The sequence below is a fragment of the Canis lupus genome, chromosome 35 (genome assembly GCF_048164855.1).
Source record: "Canis lupus baileyi chromosome 35, mCanLup2.hap1, whole genome shotgun sequence".
Lineage (NCBI taxonomy): Eukaryota > Metazoa > Chordata > Mammalia > Carnivora > Canidae > Canis > Canis lupus.
This window is the reverse complement of record NC_132872.1, coordinates 14,786,715-14,812,896: the sequence shown is the minus strand read 5'-3', so window position 1 is coordinate 14,812,896 and position 26,182 is coordinate 14,786,715. Positions and strand designations below refer to the sequence as shown.

The 26,182-nt window shown below is 38.6% G+C and overlaps 1 protein-coding gene and 1 long non-coding RNA gene across 27 annotated transcripts in view; one reads left to right on the top strand and one right to left on the bottom strand.

Annotated features, from left to right (window-relative positions):
- PHLDB2 (pleckstrin homology like domain family B member 2) overlaps positions 1-26,182 on the top strand; it is a 217,411-nt gene that overhangs the window by 171,021 nt on the left and 20,208 nt on the right. For 3 of the 24 annotated variants that reach the window (XM_072812362.1, XM_072812368.1, XM_072812367.1), the window contains 10 exons: positions 1,902-2,030; positions 7,502-7,657; positions 8,588-8,698; positions 11,542-11,631; positions 15,097-15,240; positions 15,856-16,044; positions 17,835-17,975; positions 19,154-19,253; positions 23,021-23,041; positions 25,776-25,811. In XM_072812362.1, coding sequence (XP_072668463.1) covers positions 1,902-2,030; positions 7,502-7,657; positions 8,588-8,698; positions 11,542-11,631; positions 15,097-15,240; positions 15,856-16,044; positions 17,835-17,975; positions 19,154-19,253; positions 23,021-23,041; positions 25,776-25,811 — 1,117 coding nt within the window. Of the gene's footprint in view, positions 1-1,901; positions 2,031-7,501; positions 7,658-8,587; positions 8,699-11,541; positions 11,632-15,096; positions 15,241-15,855; positions 16,045-17,834; positions 17,976-19,153; positions 19,254-23,020; positions 23,042-24,750; positions 24,975-25,775; positions 25,812-26,182 lie in introns of those variants that run through there. The other 21 variants (XM_072812366.1, XM_072812386.1, XM_072812370.1 and 18 more) reach the window with 21 other exon arrangements.
- LOC140625106 (uncharacterized) overlaps positions 3,269-26,182 on the bottom strand; it is a 30,876-nt gene continuing 7,962 nt past the window's right edge. The window contains exons 3-4 of one of the 3 annotated variants that reach the window (XR_012024476.1): positions 17,507-17,593; positions 3,269-3,625 (exon numbers count right to left, since the gene is read on the bottom strand). This is a non-coding gene — a long non-coding RNA (uncharacterized lncRNA). Of the gene's footprint in view, positions 3,626-17,506; positions 17,594-21,087; positions 21,344-26,182 lie in introns of those variants that run through there. The other 2 variants (XR_012024478.1, XR_012024477.1) reach the window with 2 other exon arrangements.

Genomic DNA, 26,182 nt, shown 5'->3' with positions numbered 1-26,182 from the left:
GAACACCAATAAAAAATAAATTTATTATTAAAAAAAAAATTCTTCTGCTGTGTAAATAGGGCAAGCTCTGATCCACACAGAGAAGAAGTAACACGTTTCCTTTTCCAAGAGACAACCGGTATTCTGTATCGCTGGTTGTACTAAAGGGAAAAAAATGATTCATTCTGAAACTAAAGATGAATCTGCCTGGTCCTGGTATATTCAGCTTTACTGTGAATGAACCCTTGATTATCTTTCCAGTCTGCGAACCAGGCCATGGCTCCTCTCTGATGCCTACACTCTAGGTTTGCCCCGGGGGCACAACTTGCCTTTGAAGACTGAGGAAACTTTCCGGATAGTCTGCAGAAGTTTAAGTTGCAGAGACATTTTTAGATTGATATATGAAGTAGGACTCTCAGTTTTATGACTTCCAGGTTTAATCATTTTGAGAGGGAAAAAAATGTGCTTTACACCTAAATACACATTTCTAAACTGCCCTTGACATTTGAAAATTCTCTGACAAAAATGGACACCTAAGTGAACTGATACAGGTATCTATGTCCTGTAGTTTTAGATTTAAGTTATAGCCTCTTTTATAAAGAATCTAAAGATGTGTTTGGGAAATCATGGCCATTCGGATGAAGAAATTATAGTAAGTATAATTTTATAGGACTATTTCAGAGCTTCATCCCTTAAAACAAAAATCTTCTAAGCTTCTCTGATCAAGTTCAGAAGCCAGTTTTATTGCTATCAGGGCACATCGAGTGAACAAAGCAAGGAGCGTAAGGTGGTGGTCATTGTACTTACAGAGGATCAAATCCGGGTAGTGCTTCATGAAGCACTTCCGTGTAGGCTAACAGTTACACCCCAGGAGAATCAGGTCTGAGATTTACTTCAAGGCTTCAGAGCACCATAAAGGGAACACAGGTTGGGAAGACAAGCACTAAGCAGGTTGAAGTATCATTTCTCAGTTGAAAAGGTGACGTGTAAGGCTGTGTAATCGCTGTCTTACAAGTCTTGCCTGGTAGAGGCCAGAGAATGTCTAGGCCCCCTTGGAGTGTGTGGTTGAGGAGGGATTTGGTGTCATCTCCTCCTTTCTCTTCTATTTTCTGACACCTGGGTGTTCTCCTTTCTTTTTCTCTACAGTCCATGTTTCAAGTATTTTCAACGTCAATCTAGACAAGTCTTCATCTCCACAGTAAATGTCACAAGTCGGCGTAGCCACATTGCATAATACGCCTCCTCTGCCTGCTTTGTCAGGGGTGCCTTCTTCCCTGCTCTCCTAGCCTTTGAATCCAGTGCTCTTCTTAGAATCAGATTTTCTAATTGTTTAAGCTTCGAAGTTGGCCAAACAGCTAGACCTGTTTCAGATGATCAGGGTGTCCCCTTGTGTACCTGGCATGCGTACCTGGCATGCTTCTGGTCTGAGAACAAAATTACATTAATTTCCAAAGCCTGCTTAACAAGTGCCTTGAGCAGATTGGACCATGATAGTACTTGGGGTAAATGACTACTTTCCTTGGGTCCTTTGCCAAGGGACCCTCTGCAAGGCTATCTCGTAGATTTGGTTGGCATTTCTTTTGTCCTTTGTTGACCACTGACCAGCTTCTTCTGCTTTAAAACATGGGGACAGGAAGGAGGGAAGGCAGGCAGCAAGGATGGAAGGTTGGGGGTCATTGCCAATACCCAGTGAAGTGGACTGTGTTTTGAGAATGCAGAAATGGGGCCCCCTTTTTTTTACTTCCACTTCCACCCCCTTATCTTAGTCACTAACAAGGTATGTTTCCACATCCATAGGATATCTAGCTTGTGTGTATATGTGTGTGTGTGTATTTACATTATCCTTGGGAAATGTTCACTAACGCCTGCCTTGGGTGTGAAGGTAATCTCTATTCTTCTATTTTCTGATTTCTGAACTTCAGGAGAAGGTAAAGCTTGATGCTGAAAGGGAAAAACTAGAGAGGCTTCAGGAGCTTTACTCCGAGCAGAAGACCCAGCTGGACAATTGTCCTGAGTCCATGAGGGAACAATTACAACAACAACTGAAGAGGGTCAGTAGCAAACAGGAATGCGCCAGTTGTGGTTTTTTTCTTTTTTTTTTTTTTTTTTTTGTTGTTGTTGTTTTTGATGTTTTTTTCAATGAAGTCCCCCTTAACCTATGACTTCCTCCTTCACACGGCATAAATTTGCTTAAGTTCTGGTCGTTAGATACTTTTGAAATAGAAACTTGCATGCTGACAGTCTATATAGTATTTCATGCTAAGCAGTTAAACAATTCTTTGTTAGAATCCTTTACCAATTTATAATGCAAGAACAGTTTTGGAGTCGTTCTTTGTAGCAGAAGAGAGCCGCTCCCGACACATAACTCACACCAAGCTTGTAGCCTGTAAATCAGCTGACATCTTTCCCTGCATTCTCTGCTGCATTGTGAGTACTGTTTGCCCTTGGATGTTTTTTTTCTCTCAGCCTGATTTTATACATGAGTCCAAAAAATTATCCTATTCTCTGATTTGCTTCCCATCACCGCTCACTGCTTTTCTTTTTCTTTCTGCCTCATGGGGACACTGAACTTTTTTGCACAGTCACAGCAAACACCAACACCCAAGATGCAGGGCAGTGCCCTCAGCATCTTCTCAGATGAGCATCATAATTTTTTAGAGCTTAGCGCAGCGTGGACTTTGTGGTGGGTTTTATCGGGTTATTCTCTGATCAATAAAGTTGGCGATGCTTAACATGGCCACGCTGGATATCTGCTGAAATGAGGCTTTGAGGTGGAGAGTTTCACAGGCTCTGGTAAGACCACTTAATATTTCAGAGCCTCTGAATGACTGGGTTGTTTGCTCTGAACAGCAGCCCCAATAAACTGTGACCCTGGGGAACAGTCTTGGATCTCTACAAGGATCATGTAATAGTAATTTGTGCTAAGTGACTAACAACTAATGGTTCCATGTGGGTAGAAAAGAAGGCTTGTTTCATTCATGTTACTCTGTCAGGACCTTCTTGGGAGTGGGCAAGTGGAAAATCAGCTAAGGTAGCCCACCCTTGGGGATATTTAAGATGGCCTTTAATACAAAACCCCTTGATGAAAAGAAAAAAAAAAAAAAAAACCCCTTGATGCCTTAGAATATCACCAGGTTGTAAAAAATTACATTTAAAACTTTTCAGTGTATTACAGATGTTGAAAGCACTTAATAAATAGTACCAAAGTCAACCAATAGTTGACCTGCAGCGTAATGATTTTAATATTTTGCCAAATAGTAACTTTCTTACTGTGTTGGATCGAAAAGTCCCAACAACATTTCTTCCTCTTTCCTCGTTTTATAGTATACAGCTGAATTTGTTGTAAGAAGATGAAACTTCCTGTCCTTCAGGGTCATAATTCTCTGGAAATCTTTATGATAAAAATAATTGGGAAAACAATAGCATTTGTGAAATTATTTTCGCTTGTAATTTGTATGTATGCTGGTTCACCAAAGAGACTGGGAAACTGGCTTTTATATTCGTTCACTGGCTTTCAACTCTCCTTATCACTAAAGATTTTACACAATGGTCATATTACTTTATTTAGAGTTGGCAACAACTTCTGTATTTTTTTCTTCTCTGCCTCTGGTTATCCTGTTATTGCTTGTACTCTTCATAAACACTGCTGCAAATAAAAATTGGTAAATTCTATGAATAACTGAGACTCAGATTGATATAAATAAAGACTGTTTAATCTAGCCTCTATAGGATAACTCATACGTATGTTCTAAGGATGTCCAAAGGAGGACAGACAGTGACGCAGACAGTCTGTTCCACTATTTCACGGCAAAGACCCCTTCCTCTTCTTCTCCAAGCAGAGTGTAAAGTTCTTACTGTAAATCCCTCTCCTTGGGAGAGATAACTGGCTTGTAGTAGCCTCTGCTCACCTGCATTAAGAGGTCTACTAATTCTATTTTACAAGGATGATGACCAGAGTAACTCTCCACCAATCCCATGGCTTCATCAGTAAAAAGTTCACTTATTTCACGACAAGTCCGTTCATACTAGGAACTTCCTGTGTTACCACAGCTCATTTCCCTTCAGACTTCAAACACTTCAGAATACCACTTCATTACAGAGCTTTCCCGAAGGCATTTAAACTAGATTTAGTAAAGGTGATTTTATTACCACAAACTTCATTAGGGTGCAAGTCATACAAAATAAAAAATAAATGAAAGGAAGAACATCATTTTCTTAAACAGTGTGTTATCCCAAACACTTAAGCTGAAATGATGGAATGAGTTTTCTATGCACAACACTGTGGACTTATGACTGGGTTTCTTATTTCTAATTCCCTGCTTTAGAGTCTGAATACAGCTTTCATCGGAGGAGTTATATATGGTTGATGGGGGCTCACCAGCTGAATGGTTCCCTGGGATGCAAGCATTGTGGGAAAGAAAGCAGAAGTTAAATGAGTCTTTCATTTGCCAGGATAAGTTCCACTATTAAATGGAGGAGACACCTGGCTAGGACAGTTTTCTTGTACTTTTGATACTTTACTCACCTGAATGGTTGATTTCAGTCTCTTGAGCCACACACACACACACACACACACACACACACACTCAGTGATATCAACAATTAGGAGACCTTTTTTCTCCCTGGCTTTACAATCAGTTTATCCTTTAATCTTCGATAAGTCATTCAACTTCTGTGGGTCTCAGTGTCCTCCTATATGAAGTGAGAAGGTTGCACTAATGATTTCCATTGTGTTTTTTTTTTTTTTTTTTTTTTTTTTTTTTAATTTTTATTTATTTATGATAGTCACAGAGAGAGAGAGAGGCAGAGACACAGGCAGAGGGAGAAGCAGGCTCCATGCACCAGGAGCCCGATGTGGGATTCGATCCCGGGTCTCCAGGACCACGCCCTGAGCCAAAGGCAGGCGCCAAACCGCTGCGCCACCCAGGGATCCCCATTGTGTTTTTCCAAACGCCATAATTGTGCAGTTAAAGTGTTTGACTTTAGGGCATAAGATAGAGAAACGTTAACAAACTCTGAGCCCCACCTGAATTTGTTTTCAAAGTTGATTTTGAGCTGTCATGAAATTATTACTGTAATCTCTCCTGCCATACCACATCTATTCTCTCCTTCTGTCCCTCTGCTAAACACAAACAAACAAAAACAAACAAACAAAACAACCCACAGAGGACTGCATGTAAACTTCTTCCATATAAATTCTCAAAACAGTTATTGGAAAGAAGGAATTGCATTGAGTTTTCTTGAGCGCAGCTGTTTTATGTCTTTTCACTTTTGGCCTTTGAGCTTGCCAACCAGTAGAGATTTGTAATGTTCCTTTTAGCGAGTGAAGCTTAGTTAAAATTTTCATTCAACTAGTCATGCCCTTGATGTTGAGCTTCCTGTATATATTACTGTGTGCTCCATTAAACAGCACACAGTAATATATACATATATATATATATATATATCCCCAAATTCCATCCCCTGAATTCTTATTCTTATCTAAAATCTTCTCGAAGCTCTTTCCCCCTCCCTAGTTGTTTTTCTTTTACAGTATAAGTTTATATACACACATTCTAATTGTTTGGACAACTTGATCAGATGATTATACCAGCAGAATCTGAGTGCTGAGCTTAGCTTTAATTTTCAACTTTCTTACCCAGTGTGCTATCATTTTCATGCAACAGTTTAAATATTTACTACAGACAAATTAGTGGCTCTGTGACCTTCATGCGGCTAAGATAACACATGTTGCCTATTAACCACATGTGGAATGAGCAACCGACTGGCATAGTGGGCATATGTGAGACATATACTCACTTTGAGTAAAGCTTATTTACAAACTAAAAAAAGAAGGTTTATGAAATTATTTCTGTCAATATTTAGCCACAAACCAAGCTCAACTGAAAGACTGTAAAAACTGGAGTGTGAATGACTGTGTAAATAAATATATCTACTGATGCAGATATTTCAAGACTGCAAGCATTTTGTTTTTAGACATAACTCTCAAGTTATCTCTTAATTACATTAGTAGTGAGTAGATTGGGCCCAAATTCATTCATTCCTTTAGAAGTTATAAGCATAAAATGTCTGATAAATTTGAAATGTCAACCTATAACTTGAAACCAAGACCACTTTTTGATTGGTCAATTAAACTGTAAAAAAAGTGCTAAGAAATGCTGAATATGTTTTTCAAATTGTTTTTCTTGCTCTTAAGTTTTAAGAATCCACTGTGTTGACATAGTCTTGTTGCTATAGTGCCGCTTATAATTACAGGGTAGCTAATTGTCCTTCTATGAATCATCCTCAGAATGTAAGTCATTCCAGAAGACAGAAATGTATTATTCCATTTGATTACAAGGCTTAATTTATCACTCACATAAAAACCAAAAGAAGGGGAGGTATGTTTAAAAACTGATATAAATCTCATTTATCATATTTATCCAATTCTTTCTGATGTTTTGACTGAAAAAAAAAAAAACACATGCTCTGGCTGTTTTACCTATGTAGAGTCGTAAATCATATAGCCCAGCTGCTGTTTCTTTTTGGCAATAGATTATTTACAAATTATTCATTTTTTGAAATCTTCTATACATACCACATTTATGGTTTTGTCAAAGGCTCCAAAATTAAGGAGGTGGTTTTTTTTTTTTTGGTGTAGGTTCAAGAATGATTCATACAACATGTGCCAGCCTCTGCACAGATACAGATTCACTTCTGTCTTCAGACACTTCATTGATTAGGAAATGTCTGTTCTAGATCATCTGATTTTTATGATTTCTGATCTTTCTTAAATGTCCCCAAATTATTCCCAGAGTAACATTGCTTAACCATTTGAGTCACCCTTTGTGCCTGATGAACGCTGTGCTTCCACTCTTCCAGTAAAAATCTTTGTAAATAAAAAAACAAAAATCTTTGTAAATAATTTTAAGGGATTCACAGAAGCCCAGTGTAAGAATACCAACCGCCAAATGTTTTTGGCAACTTCTCCTTTCCATAAAATTATTTGAGCATGCATGATATATATATATATATATATATATATATATATATATATATTATAGGTCTAATCTGTATGTGTACCAAATTTTTAGTCTTTTTTTTTTACAGTCAATAACTTTGGAATCTCAAATTTAATCTCTATACTAAAGTCTCATTTCATTTGAAAATTTTGGAAAATTGTTTTCTCAAGAGAGAATGTCACACCTTGGTCAGTGGATAACGTTTCGTTATTTGCTGAATTCTTTTTATACTTCAAAGTCAACTTTACACCCACCTAGTAGTTTTAACAAGAATTCCTACATCCACAGAATAGTCTAAAACTGATGGTCAAACCAATACTTCTCTTCCCCAGTTCAATTCCATTCTAATGGTCACTACCCTGGGATTTCACTCCAAAAGAGAGGATTATCATCTTCCAACCCTGGTCAGCTTAGTAACTAGAAAGATATTTTGGACTGTTTGCTTTTAGTAATTTTTCCTTTATGCTAAGAAGGCCACAGCCATTCCAATATGTCTTGTTTCCATTGCCTTTTCTCCAAAGGACGCCGACCTGTTGGACGTGGAGAGCAAACACTTTGAAGACCTAGAATTCCAGCAGCTTGAACGTGAGAGCCGTCTGGATGAGGAAAAGGAGAACCTGACCCAACAGCTCCTGCGTGAAGTAGCTGAATATCAACGGAATATTGTGACTCGAAAGGTACTTTTGCCAGGAGTTATTCATTAGAAAAAAAAAAAATCCAAATTTGCCCCTTGCTCCGTGACAGTAATCCTCATTAATATAGCCCTCTGTCTCCTTATCTTTATATCTGAATATATCTGTGTGTTTCACCACATGTCACATTTGACAGATTATGGCACCTGCCATCTACATACCAAATGGTGCTCCGAGCTAGATAAGCTGAGATGTGTAACAGTTATTGTTACTTAATGCTGTAGGTGCATTTATGAATAAAATCTGGTATTTTTCATTGATGTGAAAACCAAGGGAGAGAAAAATCAGAAATTCAGATATTTGTTTTAAGTGACTTGCTTTTGCCATCGTAGTAACTAGATCTAGAATAATTCTGTGAACAACATCTATTTTGGAAGTTCTGTTTCCACTGCTCCTAGTTCTCGAAGCTGGCTGATAGCTTATTGCCATTTGAATAGCGCCTTGGCATCCCGTGCTTATCGCTGGCTCCACCCAGATGTCCAGCCCCAGAATTCAGCTCTTGTTCCAAAACTTAGAATCACATCCCAGTGCTCTGTACTAAACCAATAAAATTGAGGGAAAGGGAAATGAAAATGGTGACTTCTTAAGCTCTCAGCTTAAATAAGAACTTACATTGTTATTTTTCCCATGAAGCATCTCCCAAGTCTAAAACAAGATTTCCTGTTGACTTCTGCATTCTTCAAATAGATTTTAAACCACGTGGACTATATTGGCCTTAGGTAAAGAAAAGCCTTGAGCTTGGCAGGTCAAAGAAACTGCCTCACGGTCTCAGTATAATCACTGTCTACCACCAACGAAAATGTGGCCATCGCTAATCCAGTTGTAAACACTTTTCCATTTTCCAGGACATACTGGCAAACCAGTGAATGTCTAAGGTGCCTCTGTATACGATCATCTTTTTTTTTTTTTCTTCAGGAAAAAATTTCTGCACTGAAAAAGCAAGCCAATCATATTGTCCAGCAGGCTCAGAGAGAACAAGATCATTTTGTGAAAGAAAAGAATAATTTAATAATGATGTTGCAAAGAGTAAGTATTTCCTTTTTTAGCACTGGTTGTAGTAGAACTCAGGTTCTAACTTGGGCAAAGTTGCTTCCTTCAAAGAAAGTATCTTTTAATAGTGAATAGTTTATTATAATTTAAAGAAGACTTTGTAATACACATTTTTATTTAATTCTCCACATTAATAAGCTGATGCTCTGCAAACAATTCACTCTAATTCAGAAAATAAGCAAGGACATTTTCCTCATGCTTTTTCCATGGTGTGAAAATTCAAACTATGAAAACCACATACGTTTTTGAATTTTCTTCTTTTGAAAACACAGATTTTTCATCAGATAGGTGGAACATATTTTGCTTTTATTGCTGCTGTCAAACATTTTGACTCAGCTGCTGTGGTGTCAAACTCCAGTTATTTGCATGTGGGTCATCCTGGCAGTTACCATCTTGGGTTTAGTTTGGCTTCATTGGCTAGGTAGATACCCTGCCAGGGGGCAAGATCATCCTCACTAAAGTGACTGTGTTCCTATCTGCTCAGTGCCTAACATGCATGTAAAGGGTTTTCTTTGCCCACCTGCTGGGTTTTCTAACATAGTGCCTGGTCTAATTTCAAGTCTAAGATACCAAAAATTAAAGTTGATGGGGCTAGCCTCAGAACTGAGCCTTGTGTGTAGGCCACTGCCTACGATATGACACTTGGGATTCTGAAAATATGAGATGGACCCAGAATAACATACAGGAAAAAGAATGAGGGACTAAAGGATAAGCCTAGACCATGATCCTACCTACAAGAAATGTAGTTGGAATATTCTCAACTTAGCTACCAAGCTATTTTTAGGCTGAGAAGGGAGAGAAAACTGGTCCTTTACCTAGAATGATGAGTTTATTCAAGGTGTGCCTATGTAGCCCACACAGATCCCTGACAATACCCCTCCTCCTGCTTCTTTGGCACCTAGAAATCTTGGAATGGATTTATATTCTCCATCCCTGTCTCCTGCTCTGGGAATGAACTCTGGTTCCATTAACCTCTGCACCACCCTTTGCACATGATATCCAAAGCGACAGCTTAAATTAAATAGTGTAATATGGAGGATTTAAGTAGTTTCTAAAGTTTTAGCAAAAAAATGGGAAAAATCTCTTAGTGATAGACTTTTAAAAATGAGTAATCACAATCACAGAAATACCACTTCCTCATTAAAATATATAAAATATGATTCTTTTCCAAAAATTGTGATCTATAACCACAATTTGTATTTTCCCAAATTGATCTATAGCTCCATCTCAATCTCAATAAAAATTCTTCCAATAGACGGGCAGCCCTGGTGGCTCAGCGGTTTAGCGCCACCTTCAGCCCAGGACCTGATCCTGGAAACCTGGGATCGAGTCCCACGTCGGGCTCCCTGCATGGAGCCTGCTTCTCCCTCTGCCTGTGTCTCTGACTCTCTCTCTCTCTCTCTCATGAATAAATAAATCTAAAAAAAAAAAAAATTCCAACAGACTTTTTTGTAGAAATTGATAAGTTCATGCTAAAATTTATAGTTGATCTGCGTTATTCATGGACTCTATTTGTGAATTTGCCTACTCACTAAAATTTGTTTGTAGCCCCCAAATCAATACTTGTCATACAATTCACTGACGTGTGTAGAGCAATAAAAATTTTGTCTCAGCATGCACATTCCTGGCTGAGGTTGGCTCTACCTTCCTGTTTCAACTCCCATAGAGTAAATAAGTATCCTTTTTGTTGTGCACTAGTTAGTGATATGTTTTTACATAGTTTGTGGGTTTTTTTTTTTTTTTTTTTTTTGGTGATTTTGCTGTTTAAGATGCCTCCCAGCATAGATAGTGCTAACGTACTGTCTAGTGTTCCTAAGGGCCGGAAGGTTGTGATCTGCTTCAGGGAGAAAATAACGTGTTAAATAAGCTTCATTCAGGCATGAGCTACAGTGCTTTTAGCTGTGAGTTCAGTGTTTATGAATCAACCATGTATATCAATAAGCCGTCTTTAACAGAAACACACATAAAGCAGAGTTATGTATTGATCAACTGATGAAATTATTTTGACCAGAAGCCCACAGTAACCCACTTCTGTATTTCCTGCAGGAACAACAGTTCAGTATTTACTGAATTACAATTCAGTGTTCATGGCAAATTTATAGAACATAAGAATTACAAATAATGAGAGTCAACTCTGAAAATGCCAAGAGCATAGAATAGCCAAAATAATTTTGAACAAGAACCAAGTTGGAGGATTTATATTAATTGATTTCAAGGTTGCCTCTAAAGCTAGAGTATTTAAAATGATGTGGTGGTGCTGATACAGCTGGACATAAAGATCAATGGAACTAAACAGAAAGTCCAGAAATAGACCCACACATATACCGTCCATTGATTTTTTTTTTGACAAAAGGCTCTGAGATAATCCAGTAGGGAAAAGAAAGTCTTTCCAACAAATAGTGCTGGATCAACTGGGACACATGGAAACAAGTGAATCCTAATGCGTCTGTCCTCACACCATGCATATAAATTAATTCAAGGCAGATCGTAGACTGCAACATAAAAATTAAAGTGATGAAGTTTCTAGAAGAAAATATAGGACTGCAAGTATACTTCCCTGGCCTTGGGGCAAGCAAGGATTTCTTAAAGAGGATATGACAAAGGACTTAAACGCAGAATATATTACAAACTGCTACAATTCAATAATGATCAATAAACAATAAATAATTAAGAGAAAACAAGCCAGAGATTTGAGTACAAACACTTCACCAAAGAAGATATATGAAGAGTCAATAAGTCACATGATAAAACAGTCAACGTTATTAATCATTAGGGAAATCCACGATTAACCAAGCTTAATAGATTTTGTGTTTCTTCAGGAAAAGGAAAATCTTTGTAATTTGGAAAAGAAATACTCCAGCCTCTCTGGGGGGAAGGGGTTTCCTGTCAACCCCAGTACTCTAAAAGAGGTAAGCTATGATTTTACATGTCTACTCATGCCAGCTTAGAAATCAAGAGATGTGCCTCAGTTTTTTGTGATTAACTCAATAGGAAAACATTAACTTGGAGGACTTAGAAAGCATTCGATGCTGTGATGGTTTTCCTGCCTTTTATTTATGTTTTGAGGATTTTATGGATTATTTTTGTGTTTAATGCAGATGCACTGTGTGTGTGAGTGTGTGTGCGCGCGGGCGCGCATGTGAGCGGGTACAGACTATGCTTGACAGTGACATTGTGGGTTAACTTGGAGTTGCAAACAAGTTAGGATCCACGCCAAGATTAGTCTTAAATTCCCTCCCTGCCATTTCCTTTTTCAGTTCCCCTCTTTCTTCCCGTCTTTCTTACTTTCTTTCTCTTTCTCCTAAGTCTGAGGGCACATGAAAATGCACATTTGCTAAGATAGTCTGCTTCCTTTCTTTTCTGTTTCTTTCTTTCCCGCAAAGCGATTTCTACTATTCTCCTCCCTAAATCAGAAAATCCTATTTACATTAAGCTACACACACACACACACACACTCACACTCACACACTCTTTATTCCAAACATCCATCTTTCTGAAATACCTTTTAATGGAGCTATGCTGCTATAGTGGAAGAATATTTTAACTCTAATTTGGAAAGTCATAACCCTGAGTGAGAAAGAAATAGCTGTGTGTGTGTGTGTGTGTGTGTGTGTGTGTGTGTGTTTTAGTATAGTTGACACACAGTGTTACATTAGTTCCAGGTAGGTGTACAACATCGTGATTCAGCAAGTTTATAGAATATGCTGCATCCACCACAAGTGTGGCTATCATCTTTCCCAATTGAAAATAACTTTCTTTATATTTGTTTTTTTTCCAAAAAACTAAAGAAAAACTTGCTTCTGCATAAAAATTTGTGTAATTAAAAAAAAAAACCTTTATTTATAAATATCTTTTTAAAAGTGGAGTTAAGACTTCCAATATAGGAAGTATTGTGTGTGTGTATGTGTGTAGGTATATGAAGTAAATGCTCATCACGTAGTAAGAATGAATAACATCTATCTTGGAAGCATTTTGTGAAATATTTCTACAAGAGCTTAATTAGATCATTCAGTTTCATAGTTTCTCTCCATTACTCAGAACGTGGAACTGGCAGATTCAGTGAACAAAGGGTCATAGTGGATGGAGTGTAGTGGAAGAAGAGAATGTGGGTGAAGTGGGCAAGGACCAGGGCTTGGGAGGCATGTTAAAGAAATATGGTTTATCTTATGTGGCCGGGAAGTCACTGAGTGAGAGGGTTTAAGCAGGGGGGGGTGATATTATTTGATGTCCATTTGTTAAGCATCACTCTGGGCTGCGGGATAGGATTATGAGGAGTAAGATGAGAAGCAGGGGAACCTGTAAAGAGGTGATTGCAAGGATGTAGACTGGAGATGCCTGCGGCTTTCCTTCACACAAGGGCAGAGAGATGGAGAGAAATAGCTGGATGTGGATATATTTTGAAGGCAAGAGTTGCCAGTTCTTGCTGATAAATTGGATGTGAAGATGAAGTAAATTAAGGGAGGTATTAGGAGTGATGTCATTTTTCCAGTTTGAATAATGAGCTGGCCAGCGAGGACCTTTTCCTGAGGTAGTGAAGAAGGGGAATAGTGCATGTTTAAGAGGGAAGATGTGCAGTTTGACTCAGGACATACCTATTTGAAGGGCTGTGGCATCCAAATGAATTAGATAGGCTCTAAGGTCTTTTTACCCGTTGGTTCTAGAATAAAATCTTTCCTTTTCTGTTAATGAGTTGTTCGTTTTCTTTGCAGACTTCCTGGTGCCAAAAGCCCATTTGACTTTTTGCCATTTGTATGGCTCCAACTCTTGTGTTTGTTGAGTAGCTATGTTCTCTTCATGGACTAAGCTGACTTGGCTCACAAGATGTTATTTCTTCCTTCCTTTCTCTCTCTCTTTTTTTCTAAGGAGTGATTAATTTATATCTAACTCTTTTAAACAAATCCTGCTTTTGACAAATGGCATACATTTTTGAGCAATAAGTCAGGTCATGTGGCCTATGAGTATGAAGAATCAGATCTCGATTTTGAAGCACTGCACTGTCACCTGAGCAAAAGAATACCTGAAAAGTCATTCTCTTCATTCCCCTTCATTATCAAAGATAAAGTGATATTCAAAAACCCAGCTGTCAACTCCCCTGACTTCAGTTTAATTTTCTGAAACTTTACATGCTGTCTATTGCCAGGAAGTACAAGACCCTATTCAGCAGCATTTTGAAACCTACAATTTATAAATAATCAACTCTAGCTTTCTCCACTTTGTCGTAATTATAAATTACCAGTGAAAACCTTGCTTTCCTACCTGAAATTTTTGCTTCACCAGCAAAATGATATCTTGCCTACCCTGGCACCACTTTTTTAAAGGATCGAAGGGCTAATAGAGGAATCCAAGTGCTAAATTTAACTCAGTTTTACTTTGAAAAGTGGAATATTATTCTATACTCTGTATTCTGCTTTTCCTGCTGTTTTGTTGATGTGGTGAGAATTATGGCTGGCCTGTATAAATACTTTCCATGAAAATTTACAAGTGCCTTTTCCTCAAATATAAATTGAGGAGTTTTGATTCTTGCAAGTTTGGGTTCATGGCTATTTTCTCGAAGCTGAAGCCAGAAGTGCATCATTGTACTTAAAAGTCACAGGCAGTTTTCTGTCCTCTGGTAGAGCTGAGAGTTGAGGAAGCCGCCTTGAATTGAAATAGCTTCGAGCTACAACTCTATCTGGATGGGGTGGGGTGGGGTGGGGTCCTCTGGTGTGTGTGTGTGTGTGTGTGTGTGTGTGTGTGTGTGTACATGTGTCTTACTAGGGAAGGCTCATGAGGGGATGAGTGTCCCTTTTATTCTCATTTATTTGAGATACCTAAAAACTAGATTGCATTACAAATAAGTTACTATTTATAAAATTTCTTAGTACAAAAACCTGAAGTCCTCAGCCCACTTTGTACTCATACTCTATCTTGTCAGAAAACAGAAGAAAAGAGGAAAATCTAAAAATAAGGATTTGCAGAAAAGGCTCTTGAATTATGGAGTGAGTGATTGCATTGTAAATTTATATCTCAGATTTTTGTGTGTGTGTGGTTATTTTAAGTGTTAGATAGTGATACCCTCATTCAATCAACAGAATGAATGCTGATACCTCTACATATTTTAAAATTGAAGGTTGGGGTTGTTTATAATATAGTCATCTTTTACTTCACCCGCCCCCCCCCCAAATTGTGTGTAATGTTTGGAATATCATTTTTCAAGATTAAGCATCGTAAATCCATTTTAATTGCTGATGACTCCCTTAATGAAACATTTGGTAATTCCACAGATATTTGGCTGTGCCGCTCGAAGCTAACTCCATTGTACTGGGAGCATTAATACTCTCGCATGCCTCAGCTTTTGCTTTCTTTGTGTTTAATTTCTGAATTCCTCCTTTTAGGGCTATATCAGTGTAAATGAATTTAATGAGCCATGTGTCAATTCCACGAATCTATCCCCTTCCACTCAGTTCCCTGCTGACGCTGACGCTGTTGCCACTGGGCCTACCACAGCTGTGCTGGTGAGCCAGCCACAAAATAAAGAGGTGTGTTGGCATGACATTTCATTCATTCACTGCTTTCCTCATGTCAAAGATTAACCCATGGTTACCTGAAAATGAAGATGTGTGTGACCCATATATGTCTGGTTGACCAGTAGGCCAGAGTGATGCTGAGTATGAAAAACATACCAACCTGGGACACTGTTCTATGGATTGTCATATTGGAAATCATGAAATAGGTGGTGCAGAGTGGAGTGCCAAGAGAATTAAGTTCAAGACAATAAGCTCTAGATCTTAGCACTCTGACCTGACCTCGTTTTCATAGAAACCAAAAAGCCTTTCTTAAACTGTTAGTTTGAATCATTTTTCCAGTTTGATTTTGTTTTATGTTTGTGGTATGGATTTTTTTTTTAATGTTATGCCTTTTTAGAACATCTGGGAAGGGGCAACGAGTAGTAAATTAAAACACCTTAGAACTGATCCAAGTTGCTCCCAGAGTGGAATTTTAACAAGAGGCTAAATTGAAAGCTCCTGGCCATCATTTGTGACTTTGTGATTAAAATACAAGGAAACAGAATAATGAGATTATCGATTTCATTTCTTTGTCTTATTCTTTCATTTCATATGGACACGTGCATACTTTTTCTTTCTCCTATAAAGCAAAGATCACCTGTCTGTTCTGGATTTATGTTTCCTTCCACCCTCTCTCCTCATCCTATCACTCAACTTCCATCAGCCCCTTGGCCGGAAGTCCTGGCTCCGACTGTTGATCCTTTCCCTTTAAATGACACACCTCCTCCTCTACCAGCTAAGAAACACAGAATGCAGCAACAGCAGCAGGAGCAACAGGTAACTTAGGCACTGGTGTTCAGAGTCTGAGATTTTGACCTTGACAACAAAGTCAGTAATGTGGAATCTTGCCTTCCACTTTTCCAAAAGTATTTTTAAAAAAAGAAAAGTAACATATTCCTTTGCTAGGTTTTCTTTTATCTGGTTGGTTTTTGTTCTTACATTTTTTTAAGGACATTTAGTATTTTTTAAGAGTGTTGGGATTGTTCTAAACTTTGACACCTTGATTGTCCCCTCTTGACTTTTGACATATTGGAGTTAGATACGTTTCACGTCTTCATGCTTCAGTTCCCATTCAATCCAAATATTGCAACTTGTCTCAGGTAGTTTTCAAAATGATAATAATTATATCCATTAAATCCATAGTATAAAAAGTTGCTGTGTCAATGCAAAATATTTTCCTTACAAACTTATTGAAATCATAATAATGGACATCATACCCTTGCTATGTGTCAAAATGTGCTAGACATTTTACAAATAAATATCTCATTTCTTCCGTCTACTAGTCCTGAGAAATAGGAATTAACTCCTTATTGACATTTAGGGAACTGAGGCTTAGCAGAGGTAAATAGCTTGTCCAGGGTCACACCACGAAGAATGCATTTGGTTCATAGAAATTTTTACTGATCATATCTTTTAAATAAAAAATTCATTATTATGAATGTCAACCTTCTTTTAGTATATCTAGTGCATAATCATGCTTGGGTATTCAAAAAGTCTGTTTTGAGGTTTCCTTTCAACTATAATCAGACGTTATATGAATTTGGCCCCAGAAGATGGTAAGGAGTCCTAGTGACTGGATCCCCAAATTTGATGAGTCCTGGTTTGCTGTGTCCAGCCATTACATTTCTTGAAGTTATCTTTACTGCCTTTTACCTTTTATTAAAGGACTATATCTCTTTGCTACTTTTAGGCTAATAAATATTAACTACTATAAATAGATAATTATAAAGTTAAAATTTAGATATATTTCATGATTGGCATGTTTAAAGATCATAAATTTGCTAATTCAAATCTGCATTAATTTTGATGTATTTCAACAACCTGAGCTTATAAAAAAAGTGATCAAACCCTAAGAACCTCTAATTAGGAAATTACTACTCAAGGCATTTTGGGAAGAGGCTAAGAAAAATTTGGACAAATTTCAAGTTGGCAAAAATGTTGCCTAAGGAATCTGAAAAAAATAAGAAAGAAATGATCAACCAGAGGATTTTTAAATATAAGGGGTTACTGTAGGGATTTCTTGGGTAAGATCTTTTTTAAATAAAAGAGTAACCTTAAACGTTATATGGATTTGGAGTGTTTATATGTAATTAAAATATTATTCCAACTTTAAAACAACTTCCCTGTTTACTCGCTCTTTCTCTCCATCTTCTCCCTTCTCCCTTCCTTGTTCTCCTCACACTGGGATCTGTGCCATCATACAAAACTGTCCAGACAGACAAGGGGAGAAACTGCTTACTTGCTTTGTCCACTGGCTGTTCCGCCATCCACATGGCGACCATCATAATAATTTGTAAGTTGTCCTGAGGCCCCAAGGCAGCAGGCACTATGAAAGTGAAAGGTGGATTTTTTTAAGTTTCTAGGTTCAGTAGTAAATTCTTCCAGTGTCTATGTATCTTACCAAATGCTAGCCCTAGTCTATTAGTGAACACAAGTATAAGTTGATTTTTTTTAAATTCTGTGTTAAAATTCCAAAACTTCTTTGTAAATGCATACTTCTTAATTTCTTCAGTGACCTGTTTCAATTAGTCAAGTTTTGCTATTCTGCTTTACATTTGCATTTAAAGCATTTTAGAAGTCTGGAAGAAAGGAAAAAACAGCATAAAGAAGGCCTCTATCTGAGTGACACTTTGCCTCGAAAGAAAACCACACCTTCCATATCCCCACATTTCAGCAGTGCTACTATGGGGAGAAGCACCACCCCAAAGGTAGGACGTGGGGTGAACCAGGGGCTTTGCATTCAGTGAGTCTTGTCCTAATGTTGGCCAACGAGCAAAGGCTCTTTTAAAAAGTGCTGAATAATAAACCATCAAGTTGGCTTGTTGGGCAGATGTATGACTCTATTGTATTCGGAAGACATTTGGAATTGTACGCTCTGGGACTGAAGGACCTGGTCCTGGGTATTTTCTCCCACCACCACACAAATGGTGGATAGTGTTCACCTACATGACAGATTCCCAAGACTGCCTCCCAGATCTGGAAATTGGGGAATATAAACTCTGGATTCCAGGAATAAGAATTGAGAGTTGTTTCTATAAGCCTGTTCCTGGACTAAGTAAGCTCTTTGTATAGATTTTCTCATTTTAAAATCCAGCAACGCTATTCAGTAGAGGTTCTCGTTATTTTCCACATTGTACAGATGAACAAAGCGAGGTGTAAAGAAGCTAAGCAACTAGCCCAAGTGCCTTCAGCTGGTTAGCAGTGAAGCTGGACTATGAACCTACGTGTGACACTTGAGTCCTCACTCATGTTTTCCTGACATGGCCAGGGTGTCACTGCAGAAAGAGAGGGAGAGGCAAATGAGAAGGAGGTTCTGCATGGGCCAGGCTTTGGGGCCCTTCCCCTGTCCTTAATCAGAGTCACTTTGTTTTAATCTATTTTATAAACTGGTATTTCAAGTCTATGTCACACTAAGGATTTTCTATCTTAAAAAGTGCTAAGCCCACTAGGGTAGGTCATCAGTCCCTCCAGTCTTCAGGGGGAGATGGAAATTGGTACACTTGTAACAAATACAGCTCTTCTTTTCCTTGTGCATGATATGCATGCATTCTTGTACCTGCATCTGCCCTTGGCTCCTTACGCATGAAGATCGTTAGTTGTTCTCTAAGGGTGATTTTGGACAGCGTTTCCCCATCTGTCTTCTTTTTTTGGAATTGCTGCCACTGGAGAGATTGCTGTGGTGTTGAACCTGCTGTGCAGCTCCTTGGAAGGGCCCATGACTGGCCTTTGCCACTTAGCATGCATAAATGGGACGCCTTCATTCCTCCTTCTTATCTTCCCTGCCCTCTGGGCTTACACCGGTGCTATGGAAATGGAGATGTGGCCCCATCCTGGAGGACCATGTGGTCTGCAGTTTGCCTGAGATATTTCCTCCCGGTTCTCACAGGCTCACCTGCCCCTGGGACAGAGCAACAGCTGCGGCAGTGTACTCCCTCACTCGCTGGCAACCATGACCAAAGACTCAGACTCTCGGAGGATGCTCAGAGGTAGGTACCTTTTAAGTCAAACATCATGTCTGTGGTTAAGCATTAGAATTCTCAGGGAGAGAGCTCAAGAACAGGGTTGGGGATCATTAGGGAGGGAACAACCAAAATCCTCAGTTTTGTTCTTAACGAGTCTTCTTTGAGGAAGGATCTAGATCTCATTATTGCTGTTCTAAGGTAACTTTTTCTAATATATGTATGGCTGGCAGCTTTTAAACATACGCATTGTACTTTATAAATTCAATAGAATTCTCAAACCAGGAAAGCCCCCAGGGAATTACTAACCTTCCCATTTGGTAGAAAGAAAAGAGACCAAGCAAATCCAGAGATCACCAGGGCACTTAACTAAAGCCACTTATCTGGTCTGTGGCTGAGCCACTGTTGAAACATACGCAGAAGAGTCATTGAGCTGCCATAGTCAGTAGAACACTAGTGGCCCAGGGCAGTATCCCCTGTGGGCTTCTAATGTGGCCTGAGCTTTTATTCTATGTGGTTGTTGGGTTTCAGATAGACTTTGATTCTCGGCATCTTTTACCTCTTTGTAATAATACATTACATTTATAATAGGGCTGTCAAATAGTCTTTGTGGGGCTAGGAGAAATTACTATAATGCAGTTCCAGAGGTGAGTTTCTCCTTGAGAGGATTAGAGTTGTGTCAACACAGTCATTTACATCAATAATTTATATGAGCCTTAACTTTTGAGCAGGCATGGTGCTAGAGACCAAGAATGAAAATGAATGACACAGTCCTCACCCCTGACATGCTTATACTCTAGTGAGGAAGGAAGACACGTAATAGATTATTTAAATGAAATGTGGTAAATGCCATGATGGAGGAGTGCCCAGGATATAAAGGGGGATGCTGATGGAGTAGTGGGCATTTGGGTTCTAAATGCATTCATGCATTAGTGGGATTGAAACCCTTCCTTCCAAGCAGGCTGGGATTCAGTTCTTTTTTTTTTTTAATAATAAATTTATTTTTTATTGGTGTTCAATTTGCCAACATACAGAATAACACCCAGTGCTCATCCCGTCAAGTGCCCCCCTCAGTGCCCGTCACCCATTCACCCCCACCGCCCACCCTTGGGATTCAGTTCTGACTACTCAGCCCTTCTGCCAGTGGTACCAGGGGATAAACACTAGTTTCCTGCCCTTCTCCCCAGAAGAGAAAAAAATGTGTGTGTGTGTGTGTGTGTATGAATGAATTTTGGTATATATAAAATATAAAAATGTATGTATGTGTGATATATATATATATATATATATATATCACATATATATATATATATATATATCTCACTTGGATGAGGATTTTGAATATTACCAGAAGTGATTTAAGAGCTCATGGAGGCTGTAGTATTCATAAGAGACATTTATAATGCATGAGAGGTTTATAATGTTAATATGTGAATCATATACAGTTGATTGAACTCTGCTTTTATTTTCTTTACTATAATTTCTTAAGCTAAAATATATCTTATAATTTATCAATATGCTAAAATATCTCTTATGATTTATGAATAATAAAAATACATCAGTCTTGATATTTTGGCTCTCATTTATCATTGTTCACTTGTGGGTCAAGTCTATTTTCTGTTAAAGTATTTTTCTGTGATATTTTTAGACTTTTTGAATGGGTTTTTCCCACTGGGTGAAGATTTCAAAGCTTGAGTTGGCCACAAGACCATATTTTATGTCAAGAGTATTTTCTTAATGAGTAAGAAAAACTAGAACTTTGTGCTAAATGGAGAGATTTGTGAATTTGAGAGCTATTAACATTATCCTGTAAGAGGATTCTTACGAGAATTGTGAAACTGAAGGATGTTCAATCTTTATTTTTCTAATTTCTTTTTGCCCAACACATAATGGGAATTCCCATGTTAGATTCATAGAGGAAATGTGAGCCAATTCCCTTAGGTCCATTAGGGATGTACTCTGCAAGATCCATTGACTTTGAGCTATCTTTCTGCTCTGATTCTTCACTGATGGACTTCACTTTTGTATATCTGGGAAAATTGCTGCTCCATTCTTTCTTGCTGCAGCTCTCAAGTGCACTTCTTAAAGAGTTTCATGTGGTCCTGATGAGGTAGCTTCTGAGGAAACAGAGAACCATCATGTTGTGTGTTGGTCCAAGCAGAGATGAGGTGTCTTGTGAAGCCAGAGGAGGAGGGGCCAGGGACTGCTGTTTTCAGAGCCACAATAGATGGAAACATTGGCAGGATTTTCTACTGACCCCATACGGGGGGGGTCATACAAAGGGGGGGACCCCATACAAAGACCAGGAGGGTTGAATTGCATTTCGAATTGTTTCACGAACATATTACTGGCTTCACTAAAATAGCAAATGCAAGTAAAATTCCATGGATTTGAAAAAATTGGACCCAACACATTTTCATGAACTCAAATGTAATAGATCTTATCATGTAGGAGGGACTTACACAATTAACTTAAACAAACTGTTTTTTTTGCTGCTTGTCCATAATGGATACGTCAAGGACAATGGTGTAAGTATAAGCCTTCCTTCCGTCAGCACTGTTTTCATAGAACTGACAATGTGAATCATGCAAACAAAGATCTTTGAGAGCAGAGTTTAAAGCAGAGAGCCCAGGAGCTCAGCTCTTAAAGTTGTAATGGTTATTGGCTTTTGTACAACTTGTGAACTGTTCCTTTGTAAGCTCTAGAATGAATGAAATCTTTGTCCTTTTGTCTTCTGTTAAATGCAGGAAAGTCCAAGAAAGGTATGGCAACCTCCCTTGTGTGGTGTTTTTGTTTCCAGCAAATGGGGACAGGTCATTGTTCAGTCATCTTTAAGAAATGATCAGATTTGAAAATAGTGGATTTTTAGTCTAATCATTCCTTTTACACAATAGAGAGAAATTGTTGCACATTTGCTAGAAACTCAATCCTGAGTGCAGCTGTTCATTCACAAGCAGCTGCATGAGCCCCTTTGTTTTTTTTTTTTTTTTTTTTTTTTTTGTTTTTTTATTACAACAGACCATGCCGGAAACAAGAGTGCCGGGAAAGCATGGTTTTGTAAGACCCAGAATTTAGATAAAGATAAGAGTAGGCATTGTCATGTATGTAGGCTAAATGTAAAACACGATGTTTCTCCTTTTTAAAGGCCAGGTATAAATAAGGCTGGGTATAGGGGAGGAGGGGACAGTTTAGGACACTCCCACATATGCATCCATTTAAGCCTATTTTAGAAGAAAGACCTTGAGCCCGGTGAAGACCACTTTACCTGACTGGCTTGAATAAATGAGGTGCTTATTAGTGTGGCCAGGTGATGGAGACACAGGGTATCAGAGGACAGACTGGTCATAAAATTTGATGGACAGTGCTTCAGATAATTGAATGGCATTTTATAAACCCTAGTGCTTAAAAATTATTGCTATCTGCTTGGCACAAAGAATTGTTTTATGCTATGATCTCGTTTTTATTCTCCCTGTTTTCTAGTTGGCAAATATGTGTAAAGATGTTGTTTTCAAAATGTTGACTAACTGTATGTATGTATGTATCATAAGATTATTTTTTAACTTCTTGAGTTCTTCTCTGTAAACTCAGATTTAATCTAGAAATGTGAATCCATCTTGCCCTGTTAATCTGGTGTTGTGACTAACGCTGTCAAAGATGGCATGTTGGAAGTGTATATTTTTCCTGTCCCCTGTCATCCTTTTTGATCTTGTCTCTTTCTCCCTTTCTCCATCATTCCCCTCCTTCATTCATGACTCGTCCTGTATCTTCGTCTCCCGGCTGTGGACTATGTTTAGGAAGAATGAATTTCTCAGCAGGTGAGCTATGATAGGCTAACTTGTCAGAAATACTGATGAATTTTATCCTTTTTTTAAAAATTTGTATTTTTTTAACTTAAATTCAATTAATTATCATATAACGTATTATTAGTTTCAGAGGTAGAGGGCCGTGATTCATTGTTCTTATATAACACCCAGTGCTCATTATGTCACATGCTCTCCTTAATGTCCATCACCCCAGTTTCCCCATCCCCCCACCCCACCCCTCCAGTGACCCTCAGTTTGTTCCCTATGATTAAATGCCTCTTATGGTTTGTCGCCCTCTCTGATTTCGTCTTGTTTTACTTTTTCCTCTTTTCCCCTATGGTCCTCTGTTAGGTTTCTTAAATTCCACATATGAGTGAAATCATATGATAATTGCCTTTCTCTGACTGACTTATTTCACTTAGCATAATACCCTCTAGTTCCATCCACGTTGTTGCAAATGGCAAGATTTCATTTTTTTTTTTTTGATGGCTGAGTTGTTTTCTGTTATATACATATACCATATCTTCTTTACTCATTTATCTGTTAAGGGACATCTGGGCTCTTTCCATAGTTTGGCTATTGTGGACATTGCTGCAGACACACACACACACACAAAAAATATTCAACATCACTAGGTATCTGTGTAATTGTATCCCCCTAAACCCAAGTCATAGTTTTAAGTCATTTCATTTTCTATATTAATCCCAGATAACCATTTAAAGTATACATCACAGGGCACTTGGGTGGTTCAGTTGGTTAAGCATCTGTCTCTTGATATCTGCTCAGGTCCTGATCCCAGGACTGTGGGATTGAGCCCTGAGTTGGGCTTGCACTGGGCATGGAGTCTGCTTAAGATTCTCTCTCTCTCCCTCTCCCTCTACTGTGCCCCCTCTCCCTCTCTTTAGAAAAAAAAAAAAAAAGGAAGGAAGGAAACAACACACATTTGGAAAATATTGGCAAAACTATAGATCCCGCAATGGTACAATGGTTAAATCACAAAGAAGTTTTTAAGTGTAAGTGGGCAGAATTAATAGATAGGCATGGAGAAGAAGAAAGAGGAGGAGAAGGAGGAGGAGGAGGAGGAGAGGAGGAGAAGGAAGAGGAAGGAGAAGGAGAGGAAGAGGAGGAGGAGGAGGAGGAAGAAGAAGGAAAAGGAGAAGGAGAAGAAGAAGAAGAAGAAGAAGAAGAAAAGAAGAAGAAGAAGAAGAAGAAGAAGAAAGAAGAAAGAGGAAAGAAGAAAGGACCTTGCACATCCATTCTTCTGGCTCTTTTGGGCAGTGAAGAGAGTTGAGTTGGGTTCCTTGCATGTGCTATGCTTAGCCATAGCCTCAGATATTGTCAGGTCTCACTTTACAAACCTTGTAACTTCCCCTCAGGTGGCTATTTCTGTGTAGAGAGAAAGGATTTAGAGCATTTGAAAGGCCCCTTTTTGCTTTTTAGTTGCTGTTCCACTGCTGAATGTTTTCTTGCTACATAATTTAAAAACAAAAACAGAAGTAGTCTCAGGGATTGGGAAAGTCAAATTGTTCCCAATGCACTTACTTTGCCCCTACCCGAGACAGTAGATGCATCCCACTTCCTTATTTAGCCACTACTAAACCTGGAAATTACAGATGAGAAAATGAATTGATTTGGTGGCTCTTTAGTTCATGACATCCCTATGCTAAGTAGAAGGGGATCCTGTGGTGACCAGGACACGTGTGTCCCCCTCCCTGGTATAGCTTGCACCTGTTCTGGAGCTACCTAGCTGCACGAGCAGTTCCTCTTGGACCTCCTACCAGAATATCCTCCTTGGTTTGCTGTTCTTCTGGGGTGTTTCCTCTGCCAGAAGTGCCTGTACCTTTGGACAGGCAGGCCAGAGCCCGAGTCCCAAAACCAGCTCTTTGGACACACACTGGTGCAATTCCAGGATCACAGGGAAGAGTTCCAGGCCTTTATTTGTGACTGCAGAGGTAACTGAATTTTTTTGAAATTGGTCAGGAGGGAGGAGGCTAAGCCAGGTGATAGTTGAGTTCAGTGTAAAGTGTTGCCCTTTTGGAGAAATGAGCCTCTCCATGAGGTAGAACATTTCCACTCACCTTGGATCCACAGAAAACAAAAGTCCTGCACTGGGAAATATATGCTCATTAGCAGCAGGATCTTTCACTTAAATTGTCGTGAAAATCTAGGTACTCATCCTACCATCAGAATGATCCACCAAACTTGGATAACTGGTGGGGTGATCTGGGGTATTTATGTTCACAGTCCTCAGCACCGTACACAGTGACACAGCTGGTCCCCGTGCCCACATCTGAAATTTTTGAGTCATTTTAGTGTACTCTTTACTTCACCTGAAGATTGTAAGTTCATTTTCTTATTCTGCAATGCTTTAAAAAAATCGTGGAAGATAGAAGGATCAGGACACACCATCTTCTGCTTTTCCAAGAAGGTGTTGGTTGCATTATAGGGATTTACCTTTCCTGGTTATGAAAAACTGAAGGCCAAGAGGAGGTTGTGGCACATGGTGGTGTCAAGGAGATAATTCTCATATGTTTTAAATTACGTGGCTGTCTTTTAGGGATTTGGTTTTCATACTAACACAAGGAAACATCTTTCGCATAGTCCGTGCCAATGTTGAAATTTTCTTTGCCAATAAGCCTTTTTTGAAAGCATAGGGAAAGATGCATGTGTGACTTTTTCAAATAATTTTTGGTGTTTTTTTTTTCTGTCCCCCTCCTTTTCATAATAACTGGAAACAATTTAAAAGGAGCAATTAGTAATTCCAAAAGTTCAAGTATCAAAGGTAAATATTTGAGTAATGATTTTTTTTTAAAGGCACAAGCTCCACGCTTATGAATGCACTGGCTTCACTTAATGCTTTCTGCATTAATCACGACGATTAATGGCATTTTATCTTAAGTATCATGGTATGCTTCTTTGTGTTGCATCTTCCCTTAGCCAAGTGATAATGTGGCTTTTGTGTGTGTGTATCTGTAATTTATAATTACAGCTTATATTAAGGAAACTTATTTCCCCAGAAATGCTCTCATCTGAACTGAAGTATTTTCACTTTGATATTTAAAACGAATCCAAATAGCTTGGCGTGCAAGCTCCCTGTGGAACTAAAATCACTTTACAGAAACTTTTGGTGTCTGATGGTTTGTGAAAGCCTCG